Raw genomic sequence first — 26,146 nt, 5'->3', positions numbered from 1 at the left:
GAAGGCTGCCCGCGCGCACCACCCACCAACCACGGCTGCCACCCCAGCGAAGCCCGAGCGGGCGGCTTCACGTCCTGGCGGCGGCACCCACGGATTACGTCACCGCCCACTGCCGGGCGCCGCGCCGCGGGGAGATGGGCAGAAGCTGCGGCTGGGCGCATGCGCGTTGCCGACGGCATCCCGCCGCCCGCGGGATGGCGGATCGCTTTGTTTTCAGCCACTTTCCCTCTCCCCGGGGTGCTCTCCCTGCGACAGTCAGGGAAGAAGGAGAAAGAAAAGCCAGATCCGCTCTGTCCCTCGCTGTTGCGCCAAGTCTTTGCTGCCACTTGGTTCTCCGTGGGCGCGGGCGGCGAGAGGCGGCCCCCGCTGCCCCGCTCGCCTCAGGGTCTACCGGCCGCTCCCCTCACAGGCTGAACTCCTCGGCCTCCGGTGTCGAAATGCTTATTCTGTAAATGCTCACCAGGGTCTCGGGCTCGGCAGGGAGGTGCGGCTTGGTTTGCTCTGGCAATGGCAGAGTCGGTGAGTGAAGCATATGTCCGCCTCTCTTGCGGAGCTCCCTCACCCACATCAGATCCTGTGCAAAACAGCAGCAGCGGCCAACCTTCAAAAGTAGGATAGTGGATGTTTTTTTCCCTACCCTTTATGTTTCATCTCTCATCACTGATTTAGTGGGCTGAGTTCACCTGTGTTGTTCAGCCATGTCAAGGTAGAAGACTGGCACGGTCTTGGCACACAGTTGCCCCTGACCCATGGCAAGGCATTGTGCCAGGAGAGACAAGGACAAAATCATGCCAGGCAGCCTGCTGACAACCAGAGAGGACAGGCAATCGTGTGCCAGCTCAGATCCGTGCCTGGGCTTTGGTTTGTGTACCTCTATAAATGACCTCTCAGTTGGTTCTGCAGAGACAATGCCACAGTGATCAGTTCCTAAACTGTCATTAGATGAGAAATAAAGCACGCATCTTCAGCTGTGTTCATCTCAAGATGTGAGAGTCTTGGGCTCCATGTTTTCTCTCATCACTGGAAGCACTTTTTATTATATATTGTGGTATTTAGTTGCGTGCTGATAAAAAGAACAAGCTGTACTCTAGTTTCCAAGAAGTGACTTGCATGTTGATTCAGGTGAAAGCGCCTGGCTGTGTGTCTAAAGTGGAGCTAAAACCTTGCCTTGACAAAAAATCCCCACTTTGACATTTCCCTGTTGGCTATTTAGACAGGTTCCCTGCTTGAGGGAAACTCCCACTCAGAAGCATGTGTGCAGGTCTTGGCACACACTGTCCAGAGAGGTTAGATATAGGAATGCATTTCAGAGCACTGGTTCTGTGCTCAGATTCCCTGAATAACCCTATCAACAGCCAACTTCAGCTTGTAATACCACATTCACTATGTAATAGCATGTGTAAAGTCTGTTACTTAAAAAAAAAAATAATCCACTACTGGAGTAATAAGGTCCTGTTGTAAACAAAAAACTGACAAGGACACCACCACCCCCAACTTCAACAACCTTAGCATCTGCAGAAAGCAGCTTGTTGTGTTTTCTAACATTTGTGGGCTTTTTGCTAAATTTATGATAGCCAGAAAAGCAGATTGCTCAGTTCCCCTTTTTCTCCCAAGTCACTCTTCCTTCCTTTCATGAATTCAACAAATGGGAAGAACCTCCCAGCTCATACTGATGTGCAGGATTAGTATTTATAGAGATTTGAAGTCATCTAAACAACAGTAATGAGTATCTGATTGAAAAGCAAAAAAAGAAAGATAACAAGTAATCATCTCATCAGTCCAGTAGTCCGCAATCAGTTTATACTGTAAAATCCTTTATGAGAGGGAGAAAGAATAGATGGTGTGCAGATGGATCAAAATTGGGCTGTTCAGAACGCTAATGAAGAAATAAAGATGCAGTGTGACTATCTACATCTTCCTATCCCCATGCTACTAGTGCTACTGAATAGACCAGGATGCTACATAAGAGCAATGAGAGAAGGAGGTGTAGGGAGATGTTTCCTTTCTGAGAGCAACTGTGCCTTAGGGGAAGGATGCAGAGTATTGAGATTTATATGGGCTTTACTCAGCTGATAATGCCTGGTATCCAAAGCACCTGACAGGTTCTTAAGAATCATTGTGGAAATGTGATCTTTAAAAGAAGTTATGTCATTACAAAGTCATGTAATTAATGAGGTTCTTATACCATGCAGACTCAGAATGGGCAGGACAAAGAAGTGGAAAGAATAAGTTAGTCGGGTGTGTTACAGAAATATCACAACAGTAGTAGGACAAGGTCTCATGATGCTATGAATAACATGATTTAATATAATAAGTAGAGGAAACAGAGACAGAAAGCAAGACTTGTCAGGGTCATAGCTAACTGTAGAATCAGAAGCAAAACTGAGTCTATTACTAGTTCACTTCTCTGAGAGAGGCTTGTGAAAAACCACACCAAAGTTTCAAAGCTCGTGGGTAGGCTGTTCCTCTAAGGGTGATGCTAGGGGATTATTACTTTGCAGCTTCACTGACACATAGTTTTACACTGAAATGCAGGCAAGTTTTTTGTTCTGCAAGATCTCAGTTCTGAGAAAGAAGATAAAACACCTCCTTTTCCTGTCTCCTATTTTTAATCAAGGTAATGAGATGGCAATATAACTTACACTTGCAGGATGTGCTAGATAAAGTGACTACCTATGTTAGCGGTCGCAATTGCGAATAGAACTTATCTACACACAGCAGATAAGCAGGCACTTCTTTATTCCAGCGCCGGGGAACACGGGGGGATAACTCCACCAAAGACGTGTTCGTCGATAGGTACAAAGCACAACATATTTATACACTTTTTCAGCAGAGTCATTGTTACATAAGATCAATAATTCCATAACGTTTAAGCTGACCTTTATAATGATTGGCTTTTAGTTACCTCTCCCTACCTATATTCCTATTCTGCAGAAATCATTGGTCATCCTCACTAATTGATTTAAATAGAATGGGGGGAGGGCAATGATTAGCATATTCATGTTGTTTCTTGGAAATTATTATCATATGCAAATGTCTCCGACGCATGCGTGGTTATACTGGATGGGGGTCTCTGGTGGTCGTTGATAGTCTTCATCACTGTGTCCGCTTGATTGAACTCCATCCTTGAGCATGCTCATTCCACCTTTGGTTAATGTTCACCTCTCCCTTGCCCAATCTTTCCAACCAAACCAGTTTTCCTCAGGTACCTATTGTTTCAAGTCAAGATCCATAACCAGTACCCATTGCGTTAATTCAGAGCCCATGACGATTCTTATAATGTTCAAAGCACACAGCATACTAGTTGCTTAATCCTAAGGGCCTTAGTGTACTTTATATTTTCAGAGCTACTGTAGCTTCATGTTAAATCAAAATCATACTTTTAAACTAAAATCAAAATAATATTCTAGGATTCCAACTGTTTCATTAAGGTAACTACAACACCTAGTGACCTATTTACCTACCTAAAAGCTCAGTTTTAAATAGGAAATGCTAGATTCATGTCACATCGAATTTTGCTTTAAAAGCTTAGGTGGGGAACCACATTATAGTTAAACATGTTTCAAGTTAAAATATTTATCAAAGATTAAAATGCTTAGCTAATGTGTACATTACATGCATTAATATGGGACAAAGTAATCAGCTAACATTTACGGTGAGTTTAATAAAAATGTCCTACAGACACATGCCCTTGCTTAAGTGATGAGTGTATTTTTTTTGTATAGATATACCAAGTCCTATTTTTTTTCTGCAGACTGTCTGTTATAAATACAGAAATGGCTTCAAAGAAAAATATGTTAATAAATTAATAAACAAGTTTTGGTTCTAGTGGTGGTGGTGGTGGTAAAACACAGGGCCCCTCATAAGCTGAATAAGGGGGGCAGTAAAACACAGCTGAATTTATAGTGCAACGTGTTGAGAGGAACGCTCACTATCAGGCATGGCTCAGTGACCACTCTCATTCAACATGGTGCCACTATGCTTCCACCAAAACAGGGGGACTTGCTCTCCTCTCTTTTCCCTTAGCTACTTATTCCCAATATCTCACCCGTGGGTGCACAAGCACTCGTGCAAGATCTGATTTGGCAAAAATTGGCTTGATTTGTATGTCTGATCAGCTTATTCTACAATGGTTACACAGAGTTACTGTGTGTAACTGTGGCATTGATTACAAGTGCTAAATCACTTATGAAACCCACTTAAAGTCCACATATATATTTACATTATTCTGTATTTAGATGAGAGCTTTTTTGACTGGACCCTTCAGTTTTGCAGGTGGGGACTAAATGATTCACTTGGTAAGTCTTCACACTCACTTCACAAAACTGTAACTCACAGAGCCTTAAATGTCCTCTCTGCCCCAGGCTGACTGAAAAACCCCACAAGTCCACTGGTGCTGCATCAGAGAGCAAGTACCATAAAGCAAGCACAGGTACAGCTTAGCCCAGCGGTGCTAAATGCCACAGTAGGAAAAATGCCAGCTGTCACATGAGGAAAGTGATCCATCTCTCCAGCTGGTGCAGCCCAACAGCAAGGAAACATCAGCAACGGAGATGCAGCAGTAAAGATAAGGCTGGGTGATCATATACAGCCTCAGTTTCACCAAATGGCAGAAAATGCAATGAAAGTGAAGTGTATGGTACTCAGCGGATTTAAAAAAATTTTTTTGTTTGTTTGAATCTGAGCTCTGTATGTTGGTCATGACAGCAGGAGAGTTACTGTTCAGTCCTTTCATGTAAATTGGATGTATGAATCTGTTCAACCAGAGAATTAATGAGTGCAGCAGAAGGTCTTTTCTTTCCCCATTACTTACTGCTCATTGCTCCAGTAGTATGTGTTGTCCAAAGAAGAACATGAGTAATATAAATATGTAAACCTGTAAAGAATAAGAAATCCACCTACTACAGAAAGCCATAATTAAAAGAAAAGCTAACCAAGAGTAATAAAATAAAAATATCACAGGCAAGTAGTGAAAAGCCTGAGAGCCTCAGTGGAAACCTTTACAGAGGTAATCAATGTAAATAATCTTGATCCAAGAAAATCAGGTGTAAGCATTTTGTAAGAGTAATATGAAGTCTCATGAATATGTCAGAAGAATCAAGAAAAATGCAGTAATTATATTCTGATAAAACCCTGCCCCAATTGTTTCTGCATTCTACCACGGTCTGTGAAATGTGTAAGCTCTTTTTTTTTCTTTTTTTTAAGAGCAATGTCATCCAACTGATATGCACAGTAATGTTGAACCCATTTGCTGTTTTTGCAATGGAAGGCAAAATTAACATCAGTGTTTCACGTTCTTGGCATTTTACTAGGCCACCCTTATGAACTTGAATACAGCTCTCTATAGCTCTGGCATCCTGAGGCTGGCTTCATCGCAATACATCCGTATTAGAGCTACAAGGGAAATCCAGCAGCTGAAAACACAGCAGCATGTGTATGGTGGGCTGTTTCTGGAGGCAGTCATACCTGTGCCCCCATCTTCTGAATCTGGTACATACCCAGACCTCCTGGCTTTGGTCTCCAATTCCATGATGCTCCTGATGGGAGGATATGTGACAGCAGGCTGCAGCTGGCAACAGTTTGAATTTTAACCTGCTTGGACAAGGTGGTTCTCGTTACTTCAGAGGCCATCATGGTACTGGGCTCAGCTGGAACACGCTTACTGGGAGCCCTTGATTGAAATAGCTGTGCGAGAACCAGTTTAATGACCATCTTTGGCTCTAGACCTTTAGATGTACTTAAATATGTTGCTGCTTGTGCCATCTTTGTGACTGTGATAAATAACAGAAGAATTTTGCTTTCGCTAAAAGTAATTAAACAATTACTTTTATTGAGTTAGGCTAAACCTGTGTTGTTAAAATTATAACAGTTAAACAAGTCTTTTTGGATCACAAGTTAGGCATATAGTTGGGCAAGCAAAAGGATGGGGGGGGGGTGGTCTGTGGTTAGGTATCATGTAAAGAGGAATGGAAGCCAAGCAGAAAAAGAGTAAGCAAACTCCTGATGAAGGGGAACCTGGACTTCCCCCCCCCCCCAAGAGGACCACCAAGACCAGCTGTAAATACCAGAGAAGAAGAGGGGGGGAGAAGGAGAGCGAGTGGACTTGTTGCTTGGCCTAGCTGTGTTACACTGTTCTTTGATTTTATGTTTAAACCCAAGGTTACATACAACATTGCATTTGCCTCCCCTGCTCAGCAGCTGTTTTGTGATAAGCTGTAGTGAAGCAGTGGAAAAGTGGAGGGAGAGACAGCCCTGAAGAAACCAAGAAGTAACTGTGCAGGTACAAAAAAGGAGGACTGGAACTATAAACAAGAGGCCCCAGCTGGGCCAGGGCGCACCATTGCGCCCAGCGCTGTGTTCTTTGCTGCACTGACTTTGTCCCCAATAAAACCTTTTTTTTTATATACACATGGGCTTGTTTCTCACAGTGACAATCCTTCCTCGGGTGCTCGTCAAGCCGAGGAGGGCAAGGGGGAACTGTGCGGCAGGCTGTGGGGTATGCTCGCTCCCAGGTGGTTTGCCGTTCGTTTTCACGACTCGTGAGGGACCGGGGGGGCCGCCGGAGCTGATCACAGGCCCCGGGCCGTTATTTGGGCTGGCAGGGGAGAACCTCAGCTGAGGGCACCCGTGAGATTTGTCTTTTAACAACTGGGGCTTTCGCAATGCGGAGTTAGTGTAAACCGCTGTGATCTCATACATCTCGTGCCCTCCCCAGAACAAATGCGGATTAAGATGGCTTTTAAAAGGCAGTTATTATGGGGGTGGGGAACAAAACAAACCACCTACAAACGCGACGGTTTTCCAGCAATTTTGGCGCCTCTCGCGGCCCGTAAGGGAGTCCTGCGCGCTGCCCTCACCCCGCCGCGCATGCGCAGGAGGGGCGGGCGGCGGATGCGGTGGCCGGGGGGGGCGGATGGCGGCCGCGCTGCGCCATGTTGCGGTGGCTGGTGGCGGTGCTCAGTCACTCCTGTTTTATCTCCAAGGGCGACAGCATGTTCTACGCGGTGCGCAGGGGCCGGCGGGCGGGTGTCTACCGCACTTGGTAAGGACCGCGGGCCGGGGCAGCGCGGCTGGGCCGGCCCTTCCTCAGCCTGACCGCCGCCTGTGTTGCAGGGCGGAGTGTCAGGAGCAGGTGAACAAGTTCCCCTCCGCCAGCTTCAAGAAGTTCGCCACTGAGAAGGACGCCTGGGCCTTCGTACGCGCCGGCCTGCCGGGGCGGGAGCGGCTCCCGGAGCCGACAGGTAGCTCGTCCTCCCGCCCCTTCGCCCCTCGGGGTAGCGGCGGCGGGGGGGGGGCAGGCACACCGGCACAGCCCAGCGTCTGTGTAAACGGTTCGGCTTCGGGCTGAACGCGTGCAGCAGCTTCTGTTCACCCTCCGGTGGACGCCTGGTAGCTGGCGGGACGGCGTGGGGCGGGTGGGGCGGCGCAGCCCACATATTTCTGTGGATGCCGGGAGAAAGCTGCTTGCCCCGTGTCCGTCTGGAGGGCAGTTACAGTTACACGGTGTGTCTCCCCTTCGGTTTGATCTATGATCGAGAATGACTGGTGTATACTATGCAGGTTTTTTTTTTTTGCCGAATAGCTTGGGGTGGTGTCAGTTTGTTGCTAGTAGGTGATAACAACTGTTGTCTTTCAGAAGCAGTCGTTTCAAATAAAATTTGATCTTGTATACTGTTGAACTTTTTCCCTTTAGAAGGGGCGCCCAGTTTTCCAGCTGTAACACAGGAAAGCAGTAGCCAGAGAGAGGAAGCAGAAATAAACATAGTGTGTTGCAATACATGCAAAAGACCGTATGAACAGTCCACAGATGAAGAACACGTTGCAAAGCGGGTAAAACATGAAGAATTATATTCTGCACCGACAGTCAGTGAAGATAAATTTTCATATATGGGTGAGGTCTTTTAATATTTCTGTAATTCTTTTCAGTTTTGTGCACTATTTCATAAGTAACTAGTGTAATTATTAGGAAGCTTTTAAGGAGGTTTGTGTATGGCGGCATCAGGCCCAGTGTAGCATTGTTTCTTTTTAAAATGGAAAGGTGAGCCATTATATATTTGTTCACGTTGTCTTTTGGTGTAATTTTAATTGCCTTTAACTGTTACCAATATATGACTTAGTCTGATCATTATAGGTGTGATTTTATGAGTGTCTGGATTACAGACTATAAATGTAGAGATGTAGCTGGGAAGTTTTTCAAGTTGACTGAAGAAGACAGGAACTGCAGTGAGAATATGGAATTTGGGGCAGAGGTGCTTCTTGAGTCTGTGAAGCTGCAGTGGGACTTCTGGTGTTCTGCGTTACTGATTTACATGGCTTCTGTAGTTAAGTTTTTGAAGGGCCCTCTGGGGAGGGAGGTTTTGGGGATTAATCTGCTGGCAGACATTTCTTATTGCCTGGGGAGTTTACGTGCTTCAAGGAGTCTCAAACTTCAACTTTTGGTAATTCTTTTGTAGGTGACTTTGCAGTCGTTTATACAGATGGTTGTTGCTCAGGTAATGGACGTAATAGGGCACGTGCTGGAATAGGTGTCTACTGGGGACCAGGCCACCCTTTGTAAGTAGCTAGGTGGATTTTTTTTTTTTTCCCTTCTGTTAATATATTATTGGGTTTTTTATGTGTGATTTACAATACCAGACTCCTTTTGGATACGAAATGCTGCTGTTGAGACTCACGACAGTGCTATGAGACTAGTGAGTTACTGACAGGAAAAGAAAAGTAGGCTTCTCGGGGAGGTAATAATGTGGGGAAAATCAACTGGAAATAATATTTTGGGGGGCTGATGCTATAATTCAAGTGATTCAAAGTTTTTTTTTTAAATAGGTGTAGGTGTACACTGAAGACAACAAATGTAAATGCATATTGATGGCAGGTCCAAATATGCAGGTTGCACTATGCAGATGGAAGTTAGAGCTAGAATATCTGTTTATTCTCCTTTGTAAAAAGTAGTGCTCTCGTATTTATTTTTCTAATTTGTAGTCATTATACACCTTTCTGACTCTTTGGGGTAACTAATCTACTATTAATTCATTGGACACAGAAATACCAGTGAAAGACTTCCTGGACGGCAGACCAATCAAAGAGCAGAAATACATGTAAGTAGTAAATACCTTAAAAAGCTTCTTCCTTTTTTAACTGCAGTAACACACTCATTTGACTATTTGAACACTGGCCTTCAGAAACCAGTTATGGAGCTGTGAGGGAAGTACATAAAATATCAAAAGGTATGAATAGAAACAAATCATTATCTTCAAGTTTTATTGATCTTTATTGGTTTTGAACAAGGTAGTTCACCTTGAGAATTCCCAGATGTCACCAGGCGAAGCACAGCTATTTAAACCAGCCTTGCATTAGGAAAACGTGATTTACAAATCTGTATAGTATCTTTTGCGTTTTTAATGTGTATACCTCAGAGCTTGGGGTGAGGGCTGCTGAGTACCAGTTAAAGAGAATCATCTTCTTACTATGATAGGATCAGAATGTCGTGTTCCTTAGATAAATGTAACAATCTATTCTAGGCCCTCGGGAGTAAATTTTATTACTTCTGAAGTAAACTTCTGTTGGCAACAGCAGATTTAATCTTTCCTTCTCACCTCATCTTAATTTTGGTACTGCTGCTGTCCTGAACTGTGTGTTTGGAGATAGAGTGAAATGGGGAATAGATCTGCTTAAAAACTACAGGAAGTTCATTTTAGTAAGGGACAAGCAGAAATGATGGTGGTGTGCCAGGTGTCAGACTTATCACTAAAGAACTTTTCAGTTCTACATCCAGACCTAGCCACTTCTCCTTTTTATTATATTTCATAGCACCAAAAAAACCCTACAGAAAAAAAAAATGCCTTTTAGGGGTTCTAGATTGTTGGAACTGGTATGAATCCTTCCTCCTCAAAGTTACGGAGAAAATGCCTAAAACTTGGTGTGCAGTTGCTAGGTAGTTTTTTATAGTTAGAAAATTGGGCAGAGAGCTCACTCTCTACTCCTTCAGTAGAGTTGAACATCAGAATGTTTTGGGTTTTTTTTGCCAATGAAACTTCAGTGGCTCCCTGTTTACTTGATTTATTAAGTGGCCATCTGCATGCATAATTTTAGGAACCTTTGCTTGAAAGTATGTTGATGCTCTTTGGAGAGATTACAGAAGTATTCTTCGTAGCTCCATTTTAGCATCAGGTACTTTGCTGGTATTTTAATTGCATGTATTCAAAATCCTGTTCTGAACTGTGATTTTATTGAAACGTTCTTAAGGCAGCCTGCAAAGCAATAGAGCAAGCAAAGAGTCAAAACATCAAGAAACTAATTATCTACACCGATAGCAAGTTCACTATTAATGGTAAGTTGATGATTATAGTTTTCCTGATTCTTGAAGACGTGCTGCGTGCTGTTTTATTACATAAGGCCCGCAGAATATACTGAGTCTTGGGGAGAGGGCTATAAAAAAGAGAATGCATAACTTACTGAAATACTCATGACTGCTTGTGGAAAATCTTCAGAATATTAGAGGGATCACCTGCTAACTACATGAAATACAAATAGAAACAAAGTGCCTGTTACAGTAAAGGCTGACAAGTAACTACCGGATTTTTGTCTCAAGGCTTTCAGTATGACACAAAGTCTAGAAAAAAGTCTTGTTCATGTATACTCTGTTAAGGATATACTCAGGAAAGTACTTAGAAATTGCTATAGTAATCCTGTGGGTGTTCTGTTTTGTTTTGCTTCGATTGGAGAGGTTGTCGTAATACCTGTGAAGTACATTCAAGTTTCCTTGCTTTTTACATGTACATTCTACTTCAGGCTTTCAGGCTACACTAGAAGACTAGCCAGAGATGGTATGTGCTCAGAGTATGCATTTAAAGTTTCACCTTCATCCAGAGCTTTGGAAAATTTAATGTTATTCCCTCTAAATACCATGTGAAGCAGCCAATAAGACTTAGTCTCTGAATAAAACTTCTTCCTCTTTCCTTGAGATCTTCCTATTTTACTCCCATGATAATTTGGAACTGCATAAGTATTTTTTCTTTGTATTTCACATTTTCCCAAAGGGAGCACATGTGTTTGCTGTTTCCAAATCACTTTGGAGTTGGTTTTGTGGGTTGGTTTGTTCTTTTTCTTTTAAATAACATTACAAAAACATTGCAACTTTTGATTGAAAATTAGATGTTGCACTTTTCCACTTTTTTTTGTTGTGTGTGTAGGAATTTGAGTGTCTTGTTCTTAGCATAAATTCCTATACTTGAGCACCAACACTGGAAGTAATTATCTGTTTTATTCATTGTTATTAATAAAGCAAATAAATGGTTTGTATGATAAAAATCCATATATATTCTCCTTCAAATAAGCCATTCTGCTTTCCAGAACTCCCCTGATTTCTGAAAGTGGAGTATGAAAGAAGAGTATCAGGTTTTTTCAGGTGGCTTATATTTAGAAGTAGAGCAAAACTTACCTTGAAAAACTCTGGTGTCGCCTTGAGTAGCAATACCCTAGAAAGGACAGGAAGCTACTGAGTAGGACAAGTGACTGCTAGTCAGGGAAGGATTTGCTGGAGCTGTCACTGCTTGTTTCAAAGTCTATTCACTTTCATGTGCATGAAAGAGGTTCCATCCAGAAGTGAAAATTGTCAAGGAGCTGTGCTCTGTCCTCCTGATTTTTAGTTTGTAAGTTGAGGAAGGCACAGTAAATGTGAAGAAGCAACTTAAAGGAATTATCCTTTGCTTCTGCCTAAGGATCATTGTGTAAATCTCTCATTTGAGTGCTTATTTTCCCCAAAAGATCTAGGTATAGCATTTCCTATAGGAGCAGAATGTGTGGGGGTGGTTGTTTGTTTATTTTTTTCCCCTCTTGGTGTTGAGGTTTTTTTTTACTCTGCTAGAAGTATTCTGAAAAAGAGAAGAGTAAAAGGAAGAGTGTCTACACTTCAGAACTGGGCATTGCATGCTGATCAATAGAATCAAAGTGCATAATTTGTTGCAAGAAGCAAGTTGTTTGAAGCATTAACAAGCAAAGAAGCATGTTTGCAATTCTTTACTTTGTGGGAGAAAAGTCTATACTACCTTGTCTGTGAAACTGGTGTTATGAAGGAGGAAAAGTTTCTGTGTCAGATAAAAATCCTGTTCAACTTAGGTGTGAGAGTTAAATTTGAGGGAGGAAAAGAAGAATCTTTAGGTGTGATCTCTTAGTCTCTTTATTTTTGCTTGCAGTTTGTTCTTGTATTTTGAGTCACTGAGGTACAGATTCCACTCTTGTTTAATCTAAATTACTTTGTAAATGTGTCTAGGAGTTATTTTTTAAAATACCGGAGAAGGGGGTCTGTGGTTAAGAACAAATGGATGTGGCTTGGTTTGGTTTTTAAGAGGTATTGTATGCCAAATAGGTGATTTTCTGGTTCAGGTGTCTTTGTCATGAAAACAGTAAGGATGCCTTACATTGTCGAGATCAGCAAGAGTAGATCCTTATTTAGAAAGCAATACAGTAAATTTTCTGGCCAGAATGCTAAATCTCGTTCTGTAGAAGTCCGCTTATGCGGACCTTCTCTGAAGGATTCTGTTTAGCGTGCAGAAGCCATAAGCCAGGTGGCCATGTGTTTTTCCTCTATGCATGTGTGTCTCCTTAGTTTCTCAAAACAAAGCCATAGATTTGTTCTAGCTTACTGTACCATCAAGCAAATCATTAGCTTCAGTTTATTGAAGTTCAGGTTGTAATTTTGTGTGTAATGCATATATAAAATTGCAGTCTTTAAATATCTGTTGGGAAAACATGGTCAGGTAGTTCAAATAATAATGGAAAAATATAATCCTGAAAGACAGTAGTAGAGAACAAAAGAAGAGTATCTTCTATCTCCAGTGTCTTTGCACGAGACTTTGTACGGAGTTAATGCCTTGTTAAAAGGCTGTTTGCTCCATCTTATCCTTGCTGGCTTCTTTAATAGCATTTTTATGGTAATGCTCCCTTTACATAGGCATTACGAGCTGGGTTGACAACTGGAAAACAAATGGTTGGAGAACGAGTTCAGGAGGAAGTGTAATAAATAAAGAAGATTTTGAAAGACTTGATAATCTATCAAAAGGCATAGAAATTCAGTGGGTAAGCACCTCATTTCTTAATGACATCTTAAACATGCTTCTTGTAAGTTGTAAAACTTACAAGTATTACCATAACTAAGAATTTTACAGAGCATAATACCGTACGTAACATAAGTAAAACCATAAATGCAGAGAAGCTGCTTGTTTTGTTTAAAGCAAATAAGCAACATAGCTTAGGCTCTTTGAACCAGTATTTAATTTATTAAAATGCATGTTTATGTTTGTTTTCTGTTTCTTGTTGCTACTTAGAAAATGCTTGGAATAATTGTTTGTAGTTTGTTAGTATTGTTAGTAGATGAAATTTCTGTTCCTGGAAATCGAAGCTTAAAACATAACTTTTTTTGAGTCATAGTTGATTTTCTCTATTTGCTTTTGAGAACTCTTAAGGTGCTGGTTTGGTGTAACTCAGTCACATGAGTGTCTTCAAACTGGGAAAACTAAGAGTATAACCCCAAATAAACTAATTCTTGTTCTCTGTACCTTAACTGCATTTTTTTCCCAAGAAAACTGGGTGCAGAAAAGCCTTTAAAATACCCATTTTTAAATTTTTAATTGGTTTGCTCTCCAGTGTAGTAGTAAACCAACTTCTGTACAGGTATTCTGAGCAAAATGTGTTCTTCTGTAACCTCTAGCATCAATGCTAAACATTGTAGGGGATATCTTCCTTCCCCTTCTTATAAATTTTACTCTTACTGTGGTATAAGACTATGGATTCTAGAAATAAATCCCTGTACCACTGACTCCGTGGCTGCTAATGGCATATTTATTGTGCTTCTGTCTTCACTGTGTAGAAAGCAGGATGACGTAGATCTTTAATGTGCACTTTTTCTATGGGAAATCTGTTGCAGATATTCTTCCATTCATGTTGTTCCATGTTCCAGAGCTGGTGACTCCAAATTAAAGGCTGACAAAGGCTGTTCTATAACAACTGCTATTGTCTATTGAGAAGAAAGTGTAAAAATTTAACGCTAAGACCAAAGTTCACCTGTCCTTTAGAATATTCTATATAATTAATAAAAAAAAAAATGCTTTATGCACACTTCTTGCACATGAATCTCTTAAACTTGTGAAGACTTTTATTTCAATTGGAGCAGTGTATGCATATGCTTTATTATGGTAATCTGCCTGCTGAGGTGTGGGGTCCTCCATGGGCTGGGGGTGGAGACTTGTTCCACTGTGGTCCTCCATGGGCTGCAAGGCACAGCCTGTCTCACCATGGTCTTCCCCACGGGCTGCAGGGGAATATCTGCTCTGGCACCTGGAGCACCTCCTCCCCTTCCTTCTTCCCTGACCTTGGTGTCTGCAGAGTTGTTGCTCTCACATATTCTCATTCCTCTCTCCCAGATGCTGTGCAGCATTTTTAACCTTTCCTAAATATGTTATCACAGAGGAGCCACCAGCTTTGCTTCTGGGCTCAGCTGTGTCCTGCAGTTGGGTCCATCTTGGAGCCAGCTGGAATTGACTCTCCCATGCAGGGACTGCCCCTGCAGCCTTCTCACAGAGGCCCCCACCTGGTACCAGAACCTTGCCATGTATAACCTAACCATCTTGCATGTGCTTCATACTTGTCCCCTCTCAGATTTTATCAAATATCCAGCTTGATTTTCTTCCACTTCTCCCATGCTCCTCTACCCTTATTTCTGACAAGGATGGGCTTAGGGTTGAAAGTGTTTTCAGTTCCTAATTGAAAGATGGACAGTTAAGGCAGCAGAATATTTTCATACCCTGTTTCTATATCCCAAGTAAATGCTGTAACCACCAAGGCAGTTGGTGGCACAGAGGTCTCTGGCTTTCTGGGAACAGATTAACTAAGTACTGAATGCAGATAGGTTTTTCTCTCTTCTCTGAAAATGGGAATTTTGAGTTGGAGCTGTTGTCTGAATTTCTTAAAGCCTATTTCGGTAGTCCTTGTCCAGCTCGCTACTTCCCATAAAGATGTTCGCAGTTTGGCAAGGTTTTCTTAGAGGAAGGGAGACTATGAACATCCCTGGGCAGAACACAGAAGAACTAAATATGGGGAGAGGTCCTCTAAGGAGGTGGTACTGTACTGTGAATCGAAGGAGTGTTGTGTGATCAGATTTCGTGTATGTACTTTTTCTTGATTACTTGCATACCTAATGCTCCTGTACTTTTCTCCTAACAGATGCATGTTCCTGGTCATGCTGGCTTCCAAGGAAATGAAGAAGCTGATAGACTAGCAAGAGAAGGAGCTAGTAAACAAAAGTGCTGATGTACTGGGACTAGAGACTACTGCAGTGGGAGGAAAATGACTAACATCACAGTGGCAACTTGAACTGCTGTAATTGTTTCAGAGTTGAGATTTGAACTGTACTTATTTCAAGCCTGAAGTGTTAAATATATACCAACTTCTGGAGAGAAAGAACACACACTTTCTTCTATAGCATTTGTTTTAAAATCAAATCAATATTTAGTTGATGATGAGTATTTGCTTTTCTCCATCTTACTGAAGGGCTGTGGTCAGTTTTTAGCTGTCTTGTAGACAGACTTCCGAATTCATCGTGAAGACAGACTTCTGAAGAAGTAATACAAAGTCTTTATCTTATGTTCTGTATTTTCTTCTTCATTAAATAAATCAATTTTTTTGTACAGAGATGTATATTAACAGCCCAAAATAGTTGGAGGCCAGGGGAGTTTGGGGTTGGCTGGTTTGGTAAGAGGTCAGTGACCTCACATGGAGATGTCCATTTAATATGCTTTGGCATATTAAGCTAGAAGTCACTGATTTTTTTTTTTTTTTTTTCTTAATTCCTATACAGAATGGTAGTGCTCTGTAGCTTGATTTCTTAATAGTTACAACTCCTTTACTGAGGAAAAGTATGAGTTTGTACATATTGAGTCATGTGGATTGTGATAGAGTGAGAAAACCGGCTAGCTATTAGTTAATAGATAAATGATGTTCTGTTTGTTTTCTGTTATCCAAAACTGCACAGTAAAGCTCATCTGGGGTAAGGTAATGTGCTGATTAGAAACTTTTTTTTTTGTTTCTCCCTCTGCTTCTTTCATATATATGCACACAATTATCCAATTATTTATACACAGTTATTTATTTTAGAAGTTTGGCTTGAAGGAAAACACCCCATCGTCCCAGATCAGATCTCTAGTTGAGGAAGAAGTGTGAGAAACAATGTACTGAAGAGGTGGCATCTAATAATCTATGTATTGTACATCTCAAGTTAAACATGTAGATCCTATTTACTGTAGGTATTGAAATCTGTATTTCTTGAAGCAGCAGGTTTGGAAAAGAAGTGTAGGTAGTGGTGGGTAAGCCATAACATCAGTGTAATACTAAATGTAAGCAACTTTACTACCTGAACCTAATAAGTAGATTATAATAAGATACCTTACTAGGAGAGAGGTTTATGTTAATTTGATACCAGTGTTTATCATTCTTACTCTGGATGCTTGTGATGAAAGAAAGCTGAGAGGAAAGTTACACAATTAAGGCTGATTAAAGGATGGAAAGCAAATAATACTTTTTAACAGGGTCTCAGGGACCCACAGAGGATGTTGGCTGTTCAAGTCATTCTCTTCAGGGAACTGAAACTAGGAGGGTATTGGCATGTAGCAGTCATGAGTTTCAGTGGCTAGGCATTGAACTTGTGGCTGGATTTTGATGTGCTTCTAAAACTGTGGAAAATAGCAGCATTAGACCATCTTACTTGTACGGTTATGGGACTTGCAATTAAACTTTATCCAGAGTAAATAACCAGTAGTGCTTATACACTTGATACTGTACATTAATGGGATCTGGTAACATTTTTAAGAATCTGAGAAATAGTTTTGAAGACATTTTGGTAAGTATAAAACTCTCCTTTTAGGAAGAAAAACGTTTAAGGAGGGATTGTTTCTTTTTTCAGTTGTTTTCCCCTCCTTACATTGTGTTTATCTGGCTGTTCATTTGTTTACCATACAGAATTGCAGAACAGTTGGAGGCTGGAGGGGGCTGCTGGAGTGCATCTTGTCCACCCCAACTCAGCCTGGAGCAGGTCGCTCAGGCTGTGACTGTGTCCATGGATGGAGGCAACGCAAGCTTTCTGGGTGGTATGTCTTACCGCTCGTCCTTTCCTTTTTTTCTGATTTATTTTTTATTTTTCTGTAGGGTGGGGTTGCAGCGCAGTTTTTTGATGCTGAGACAGCGGTGAATTCAGCTGGAGCACCTGTTCTGGGTTTGAGTGAGTGGTGTGGGTTTTGGTAGCAGGGGAGGGGGCTAAAGGGGTGGCCCCCTGTGAGAAGCTTCTCAAAGCTCCCTCAGCTCCAAGTCAGCTCCACCTCAGCATCAAAACTGAGCCAATTGGCTGTGCCTCTGCAATAACGTATTTAGTGGAACTGGTGAGGAGGAGTCAGACTTAATGAGGAGGAGTTGTGGCAGCTGGGTGAACACCCAGGTCAGTGGAAGAATGGAGGAAGAAAGGAGGGGGGAGGTGTGCCGGAGCAGAGACCCCCCTGTATCCTGTGGTGAGACGGCAGGGCGGCCCCCCTTAATACCCATGAAGACCTATGGTGGAGCAGACACTGATTTATGGCCTGTGTTTTTCGGCTGGATGATCAAGGTGTCTGTGCCCGAAGAAGGCCGGGGTCTTGTGGGAGAAGGTAGCCCCGCTGTTGTAGTTCAGCACTGGGAGGATTGCAGCATGTGGGGGTGTCCCACGCCGGAGCAGCTCGGGAAGGGCTGCAGCCGTGGGAGGGAATCCAGTTGGAGAAAGTTGGTGACCCACGATGGAGCAGTGTAAGGAAACACCGCTGCCTATGGGAGGGACTCACATCTGAGAGGATTTGTGGAGGACTATCTCTTGTGAGAGGGGGACTGCAATGGAGCAGGAGGAACAAGTTCCAGAAGCTCCCCCCACTGAACATGGAAGAAGGGGCAGCACTGACTGCACCCCCCATTCCCTGCCCCTGCGCCACTGGGGGAGGAGGTAGAGATATCGGGAGCAGAGCTGAGCCTGGCAAGAAGGGAGGGGTGGGAGGAAGGTGTTCTCAAGATGTGGCAATGCTTCTCACTGTCCTACTCTGCTAAAGTGTTGTTAGTGTCTGTAATAAATGTATACTCTTTTCTTCCATCCCCTAAAGAGTCTGCCTTTTGCTTAGGACTGGGAAAATCACCCTTTACAGTCACATCTACAACCCCAAGCCTGGGTTATCTGTCTCTTCTCATTGCCAGAAAAGAAGGGGAGAGAGTGGCTGCGTGGCGTTTGGCTGCTGACTAAGCTCAAACCGTGACAGCACCGCTGCGCGGGCAGGCCCGCTGTGACGGCTCTGGCTGTGGAAGCTGGGCACGGTTACCCCGGGGCCGGGCCGCAGGCCCCGGCCGATCCCGGTCAGGCTTCTCCCTCTTCTCGCCGCTGCCCTGAAGCCCGAAGCCACACGCTCGGGTGAACGCCGCCTCTGCTACACCGTGCACCCTCTTCAGCGCGTTTTAAGCTGCAAATCGTGCCCCTTTAAGTCCCGCCCCGGGGGCCGGCAGCGCGGGGCCGCTCCTGCTCCCTGCCCCGGCCCTCCCAGCCCGCCGGGGCGGGCCGCTGCCGCTCCCGGACCCGGCCCAGGCGGCGCGATGGTGGAGGCCTGGTTCATGGACGAGTCCCCGGAGGACCAGCGGGCGCCGCACCGCCTGCGGCCCAACCGCGCCGTCAGCCTGGAGCAGCTGCGCCGCCTCGGCGTCGTCTACCGCCAAGTACGGCGTGTGCGCTGGGGAGGCCGCCCGCTCGGGGCGGGGTGGGGGCGGTGAGGGCCTGGCGGGGCCGCGACCCGCCGCGCTGCTCGGCCGCGGAGCGCGGGAGCCGGTCCCGGGCCGTGCCCGCGCCCCTGTCCGGGGAAGGGGCGGGGGGGGCGGCCCCAGGCCGCGTCTGTGCGGGGCTGGGCTGGGCGCAGGTGGAGCTGCCGAAGCCGGCGCCCCTTGTGTTGGGCGCCTGGGGCGGTGGCCCCGCAGCGGCCTGCCCCTCCGCTGGCACCCCGGGCTCTTACACCTCGGTGTCCTGAACGGCGTCCTAATCAATCGTGTCCGAATGCTTCCCCCCTCCCCCCCCCCCCCCCCCCCCCCCGCCTGTTTTTCAGTTGGATGCTGATAACTATGAGACTGATCCGTGTCTGAAAGAGATTCGGAGAGCAGAAAATTATTCATGGATGGATATAATAACCATACATAAAGACAAGCTTCCAAATTACGAGGAAAAGGTATGCGAGACTTTGCTTTCAAGGAGGTTTTGCGCACTGAAGCTTGCTGCTAGGCAGTGCAGCTAGCTTCTTAACACCTGCACACCTTGGGCAGGGGTGCAGAGATGAGATTTCCAAGTGTAAAATACATCCTATACCAAAGTCCTTTGATATTATTTTGAAAATAGAAGAGGCCTTTTGCTTCTGTAGATTGCCTTCAGAGGTTTTAAGGATAATTTCCATCGCTGTCATTTTGAAACTTAAGATTCCTACCAACAGGGCCCTGCCAATGCTGACCTGTCCTCAGAGAGGCTCTGGTGATGAAGGCTGGTTGTTGCCAGGTGGGCGTGGACTTTGAAGGGTGAAACATTCTAATGGATGATTGCAAAATATGTCTTTTCAAAGTCCATGTTAACCTCATGGAATCAGAGGGATACGTTCCTTGTACAAGAAGATTTTTTTTTTACTTTGGGAAGTTGGTACCTTGGCTATTTCATAACAGCTGAATGCAAATGGTGCCAGGCTCTCAGGTGAGCCTCCTAGAATGAGCTTTCACCTCCTGGCCTCTGAGTGCTGGCGTGCTGCTCTGACCTGAGGATAGCACCCCATGAGCACTTCCATATTTTCATTAAATTTCCGTTTACCAATTGTGGTGGGTTAATTGTGGCTGGATGCCAGGTGCCCACCAAAGCCACTCTATAAATCCTCAGCTGAACAAGGGAGAGGAAATATAATGAAAGGCTCATAGGTTGAGATAAGAACAGGGCGATCACTCACTAATTACAGTCACAGACAAAACGGACTCAATTTGGGGAAATTAGTTTAATTTACTACCAATGAAATCAGAGTAGGATAATAAACTAAATCTTAAAACACCTTCCCCCACTCCTACTTTCTTCCTAGGTTCAACTTCACTCCCGAATTCTCTACCTCCTCCCCCTGAGCAGCACAGGGGTATGGGGGATATGGTCAGTTCATCACCCATTGTCTCTGCCGCTCCTTCCTCCGCACGGGAGGACTCCTCACACTCTTCCCCTGCTCTATTGTGGGGTCCCTCCTACGCGAGACAGTTCTCCACAAACTTTTCCAATGTGAGTCCTTCCCGTGGGCTGCAGTTCCTTACAAACTGCCCCAGGGTGGGTCCCTTCCACAGGGTGCAGTCCTTCAGGAACAGACTGCTTCAGCGTGGGTCCCCCATGGGGTCACAATTCCTGCCAGCAAACCTGCTCCAGCATGGGCTCCTCTCTCCACAGGTCCTGCCAGGAGCCTGCTGCAAGTGTGGGTCCCCCACAGGGTCACAGCCTCCTTCGGGCATCCACCTGGCCTGGCATGGGGTCCTCCGTGGGCTGCAGGGCACAGCCTGCCTCACCATGGTCTTCCCCACAGGCTACAGGGGAAACTCTGCTCTGGTGCCTGGAGCACTTCCTCCCCTTCCTTATTCCCTGACCTTGGTGTCTGCAGAGTTGTTTCTACCACATATTCTCACTCCTCTCTCTGGCTGCAGTTGTGTAGTTTTTTTCCCCTTCTTAACTATGTTATTCCAGGGGTGCTACCACTGTCACTGGTGGGCTCAGCCTTGGCCAGCTCTGGGTCCATCTTGGAGCCGGCTGGCATTGGCTCTGCCAGACATGGGGGAAGCTTCTAGCAGCTTCTCACAGAAGCCACCGTTGTAGCCTCCACACTACAAAAACCTGGGCACACAAAACCCAGTACAGCAGTTTGTTCTAAGCCCATTGTGTTATGCTGGTTTTAAATTGATGAGAAGGTGAATTAGGTTGTCACTCAGGTTGCCTGGGTGGGCTCTACCTGACAAGGACAGGCTGCTATTGACAGGGCATGAGGACTTTTGCTCATTTTGCTGTGCTGGATCAGTACTGGCTCGGGGACACCTGCATGAGTGTGGCTAAGCAGCATCCAGACCTGAGCAGGTGGTGGTACCTTGCATTGCATGTCTCTCTGTGCACTAACCTGCTCAGATCTCTGTTAATTCAACCTTTAAGGCACATTTTGTTCTGTGCTGTGCAACGTATAAAGAATTTACTATTCCTCAAAAAAAGAGAGTGTTGCTGCTGCTACCCAGGAGGAGAGAGCCTGGAGCTGGGGCTCACTATGTGGGAGCAGGCGTGACTGTGCTGTTCACATCAGATTTCTGTGCATGGGCCATGTTTGGCAATAACCGCGTCTTCACATACAGTTGTAGTAGCCTGTGGGGCTAATTCAGCCCTACACCAGTGTAAAAGAGGGGCATAATCTGTAGCTCAGTTTAATTTTTGCATGTCAGGAAAAAAAAATGCACAGAATGGTAAAACCAAACAACTGTGAGGACCAGATCCTTCAGTGGGAAGCTTTACCTGCCTCTCTCTCAAATGGGTGTAAGCGTTACTGTTATTCAGAGACTGGTTATGTGCAGCTATAGCTGCTGTTTCTTGTCAGAGAAATTCCTGTTTTCCAAAGGAAGTGTAGCAGCCTGCTTAGAAGTGTCCTGAGGCAGCGTCTGGCTGCCTGGACTGGCCATTTTATCCACGTTGGTCTCATCTGTTAGTTAAATCACTGTGTAGTTACCCTTTGAAAGCCTTTGTCTGCTGTGCCACATCTTTCTATCAGATTTCTTTGTGGTTTTTCTGTGTTCACTAGTTTTAAGAGATACTTGCTATTCCTAGATAAAAACATTTTATGAAGAACATTTACACCTAGACGATGAGATTCGCTACATCTTAGATGGATCTGGCTATTTTGATGTTCGAGACAAGGATGACAAATGGATCCGGATTTCCATGGAAAAAGGAGACATGATAACCCTCCCTGCCGGCATCTATCACCGGTTTACACTGGATGAGAACGTATGTTGTTATAGATTACCGTAAATTTTGATGACAAATCCGTGTGAGTATATATCACATTAGTAACTACATGCCCCGAGACTTGCAGTTCATTAGCAAAACATATTAAATATGAAGTAGGAATATGAAAAACACTAAATAATTCACAGCTTCTGAACCTTTCATCTCCAGGTCACAAATCCAGCTTCCTCTTGTCAGCTGTAACTGCAAGTCATTGCCACGTGATATCCATAGCGTATCTTACGAGTCAGCAGCGTGAGAGCCAGGCCCTGCGGCTGTCCCTCCCACAATTGCCCCTGCTGTTGATGGAGGTGGAGATGGTGTAGCTGGATCCTTCTGTGTTGCTTTGTTGTGTGTCTTTGTGGGGACAGGCAGAGCATATCTGTGTCCAACAGTGGCATTTTTCATGAATGCTAAACTCACTTTCCGGGAAAGAAGGATTTTAAGGGTCCAGAACCACTACTTGGAGCTAGTGTGTGCTAGACTAGCTGCTGGCTTCACAGTAGGTGATCTGCTTTCGGAGGGTATTTTTGGCATATGTAGTCCCAATCTGTGTGTCTGTCCTTGTGGGCTTTTATGAATATGTTCGTAACCTCAGCAATACCCCTGGAAAAGGGAATTGAGTGCTGTCTCCTGTGTGGCAAAATCCCATCTCTGGCATAGTCCTGAGAATGGTATAATTTTGAATTAGCTGTCCAGATAGCAGTTATCATATATGTGAAAAAATGAAATGCTGCCTTGGTGAAAAAGCTGACTTTTCACATCTGCATTTTAAGATCCACAGCAAATCAGCTACAATGACTAGTTTAAGGCTTTTTATTTACATAGGCCAAATATCAGGGGTTATGGGTTGAATCCACAAGAAGTCTGAAAGGTTTGTCCACTTCAGGAACTTTAGTCCAGAAGTGCCATCTTTAAAGTCAATTCTTCAGGTGCTCCTGGACCCTTGCGTTTTGCAGCTGAATTCTTTATGTACCTAACTTTATTCTTGACATTGCCAAGCACCTGGGTGCGAGATAAGCACTTAGCAGTAGTTGCATAATAAGTAGGGTCTAAATCTGTAGCACGGTGGACAGAAGAATAGAGGAGAGTTCCCCATAATTCAGTGGTTGGAGTACTTCTGCAGGACGTAAAATCCCGTTTTCTGCTGCCACAGCTGAACCCTGCACCTGGCATACTTTTGGTTAGATGGTGGCAGGGGCTGTTACTTTTCCTGTTGGAATCTGGAGACTTCACTTCCCGTAGCATTATTTTTGGGCTAGTTTATGCACTCCCCATTCAGCTTTTATGGCTCTCACTTTGAAGCTTGTAGTATTCCTCAAAAGCATTTTGTAGCCATCTTGGGTATTCTGATTGCTGCTGTTTAACTAAGCAGGCAGGATTTAGATGCTGCATTGTTCAGTATTGTGGATCCAGTGCAAAAGATTTGCCTAAGAGGAATTTTTTGGTTTCTTCGAAACAGGAAGAAGTACTGAGGTCTCTGCTTGACCTGGAGGCACTTCTTGTGACACAGCATATCACTGCATAGGTGCAAAACCTCCCACTGCAGTAGCTGGGAGCAGGAACATCAGTGTAGTGGTATAATTTTCTGGAACATGTGAAGCTTTCAGTTTATCTTGAAATGGTTTGAAAGATTTCTGCAGAAGTGCAAATGAAACATTAACTTCAGAATGAAGATCCCATGGAAAGGAGCTCTTAAATTACTTGTCACTTCTTGTTCTTTGACAGAATTACGTGAAGGCAATGAGACTATTTGTTGGAGAGCCCGTCTGGACAGCATACAACAGGCCAGCTGATGATTTTCCTGCTCGGAAACAGTATATGAAGTTTTTGGCTGAAGAAGCACAGTAATGGTGTCTGAGACCTGACAGGTGGAACAGCCTGAAGCCCTGTCAGAATAAATGTGACTGGTGGCTTTTCACTGATTAGACTTCTACTATTTGCATATACAATTGGAATCACAGAATCCTAGAAAAATTTAGGTTGCAAAGTCATTTGGAGGTCATCTAATCCAACCCCCTGTGAAGTTCCAGGCCAACTTTAAAACTAGACCAAGTTGCTGAAGACCTTGAGGTTTGGAAACCTCCACTGGTGGAGGTTCCACAGCCTGTATGGGCTCCTGTTCCACCACTTAGCTGCTCTCATGGGCAAGCATTTGTTCTTCATGGCCAACTCCCTGGTTGCAGCTTGCAGTTGCTGTCTCTTGCACTTTCATTCGTTGAATGCCTGAGAAGAGTCTGGCTCTGTCTTCTACACAGTCCCTTCTCTAGTGGGAAACTATAGTTAGGTCTCCTCTCAGCCTTCTTTTCTCCAGAAGACAAACCAGTGTCCTTAGCTGGGCTCTCTTCTTAACAAAGATGTTCAACACATTTTCCCCTAGTTTTGTCTAGTGAGGAATGTCACTTGTAACCACCTGACGGTTAGGCTTGAACCATTGACTGTTTTGAGCCTGATGGTCCAGAAGTTTTTCACCCACCTTGTAGTTCCCATCCTCAGTCCGGCTACAAGGCTGCGGTGGGACACGGTGCTGTGGTCAAGGTGAATGGCATCTGCTGTTTCCCCTCCTCCACAGAGCCAGTCATCACCTCTTGTGATGGTCACGCCGTCAGGATGGTCACGCAGAATGCGCCCCTGGAAAATCGGCGTTGACTGGTTGCTCCCCATCACTTGGTATTTCACATGCCTGGAATGGCTTCTGTAGCAGCTTCTTTGGTAATTTTCCTGGGGACTGAAGTGAGACTGACCAGCCTGCAGTTCCCCAGACCTTCTTTCTTGCCTTTTTGAAGGTGGCAGTATGATTTGCCTTTTTCTAGTCAAAAAGGTTTTCCCGATCTCTGTGACCTTTCAAAGATGCCAGCAGCCTTGCAGTGACATTAGCTGGTTGCATTTACAGTTGCTCAGGAATCCATTTTCTAACCTTTTTTCCCTTGATATTTCTAGCAGGTAGAATTGGGAGAGGTAGGCTACATTAATATTCATTCTGCTCTGAATCCATGCTAATGAACTATGTAGGATTCTGGTTTTAATTAAAGAAAATAAACTCAGCTTCATTCTTGTCTAAAAATGTTCATAAGATAAATTTGCATAATCGGTATTTTAATATGCAGCTTCCCAAGTTCTGCCCTGGTACATAAAGCTGTGATTTTCTCTCAGTAAAATGTAGCAATTTGCTCTTGCGAGGTATTAATAAAATCACTTTGACTTGGATATGGTGGGGTTTTTTTGTTTGAAGTTTTTTTTTTTTTTTTTTTCCTTGTGCTGACATTAAGGACACACCGAACAACACTGTTACTGTAATTGTTAATGAGGTTTTTTTCCTTGTGCTGCTGCTGACTTGTTCTTTAACACGGGACAAATCATTAACTGTGTGCCCCAGTTTCTTTAGCTGTGAGATGGAGAAGAGTAGACTTAGACACTCTGGTCGTTTTCAGTAAATCCCTTGCGGTTACGCTGGACATGGAACTCCTCAGCAGTGGGCACCGAAGCATTTTGGTATGAATTTGCTCTTTACAATGACAAATTATGTCAGCTGGGCAGATGTACTGCTTGCTCCAACTCTCAATGGATGATGAGAGCACGGGCTGTGTGCTGGCTGTAGCCTGTGCGCTGATTTCAGATAGATACAATCCAAGCTCCTGCCTTGCAGTTTCCCAAATAAACGTGGCTCTAGAAAGAAGCTGAAACTTGGGTTTACACGAGTTTTCCTAGTGTAGCAGACAGTAGATAATTAACCTTTCCCACTGCTCTTTCCTATGAGTGTTCACACAGCCCTTCCTCAGCAGGCAACAAGGTTTCCCTCACTTTGTAGCAGCACTACTTAGGACCATTTCTAGGTGCTTTATTTCTTTAAGGGTTTTCTGAAAACAAAGTTGCAATTTCGGAGTGAAGCTGTACTAGCTCTTACCTTAAAAGATGGAAAGGGCGAGTAAAAAAGGCATGTGTTTCCTGCCTCGGGGCCTTGGGTTGCAAGCTCAGGTGAGAGGCAGGGGCAGAGCTGACCCTTCATTCTGCCAGTGGGGGCTCGATTTGCAGGCGGGGGTGTAGGCACAACCCATGCTTGCAGAA

General features: G+C 44.4%; 2 protein-coding genes across 3 annotated transcripts; both read left to right on the top strand.

Annotated features, from left to right (window-relative positions):
- Positions 1 to 6,884: 6,884 nt before the first annotated feature.
- RNASEH1 (ribonuclease H1) lies at positions 6,885 to 16,797 on the top strand. The gene is made up of 8 exons (XM_042803173.1): positions 6,885 to 7,042; positions 7,114 to 7,241; positions 7,694 to 7,891; positions 8,454 to 8,553; positions 9,038 to 9,092; positions 10,240 to 10,324; positions 12,947 to 13,071; positions 15,214 to 16,797. Exons 1-8 carry the CDS (start codon positions 6,933 to 6,935, stop codon positions 15,298 to 15,300), a joined length of 888 nt encoding a protein of 295 aa, XP_042659107.1. The 5' UTR covers positions 6,885 to 6,932; the 3' UTR covers positions 15,301 to 16,797.
- A 1,470-nt stretch (positions 16,798 to 18,267) lies between these two features.
- ADI1 (acireductone dioxygenase 1) lies at positions 18,268 to 25,288 on the top strand. Of its 2 annotated transcripts, none has more exons than XM_033009896.2 (4): positions 18,268 to 18,762; positions 19,143 to 19,262; positions 21,902 to 22,081; positions 23,544 to 23,800. In XM_033009896.2, exons 1-4 carry the CDS (start codon positions 18,643 to 18,645, stop codon positions 23,607 to 23,609), a joined length of 486 nt encoding a protein of 161 aa, XP_032865787.2. In that variant the 5' UTR covers positions 18,268 to 18,642; the 3' UTR covers positions 23,610 to 23,800. The 2 variants fall into 2 exon arrangements, with proteins under 2 accessions (XP_032865787.2, XP_032865786.2); XM_033009895.2 differs by lacking the exon at positions 23,544 to 23,800 and adding an exon at positions 23,810 to 25,288 and having other exon boundaries at positions 18,384 to 18,762.
- The last annotated feature ends 858 nt before the right edge of the window (positions 25,289 to 26,146 follow it).

This window comes from Tyto alba, unplaced genomic scaffold (genome assembly GCF_018691265.1).
Source record: "Tyto alba isolate M040663 unplaced genomic scaffold, T.alba_DEE_v4.0 Super-Scaffold_40, whole genome shotgun sequence".
Taxonomy (NCBI): Eukaryota; Metazoa; Chordata; class Aves; order Strigiformes; family Tytonidae; genus Tyto; species Tyto alba.
This window is presented reverse-complemented; position numbering and strand designations above follow the sequence as displayed.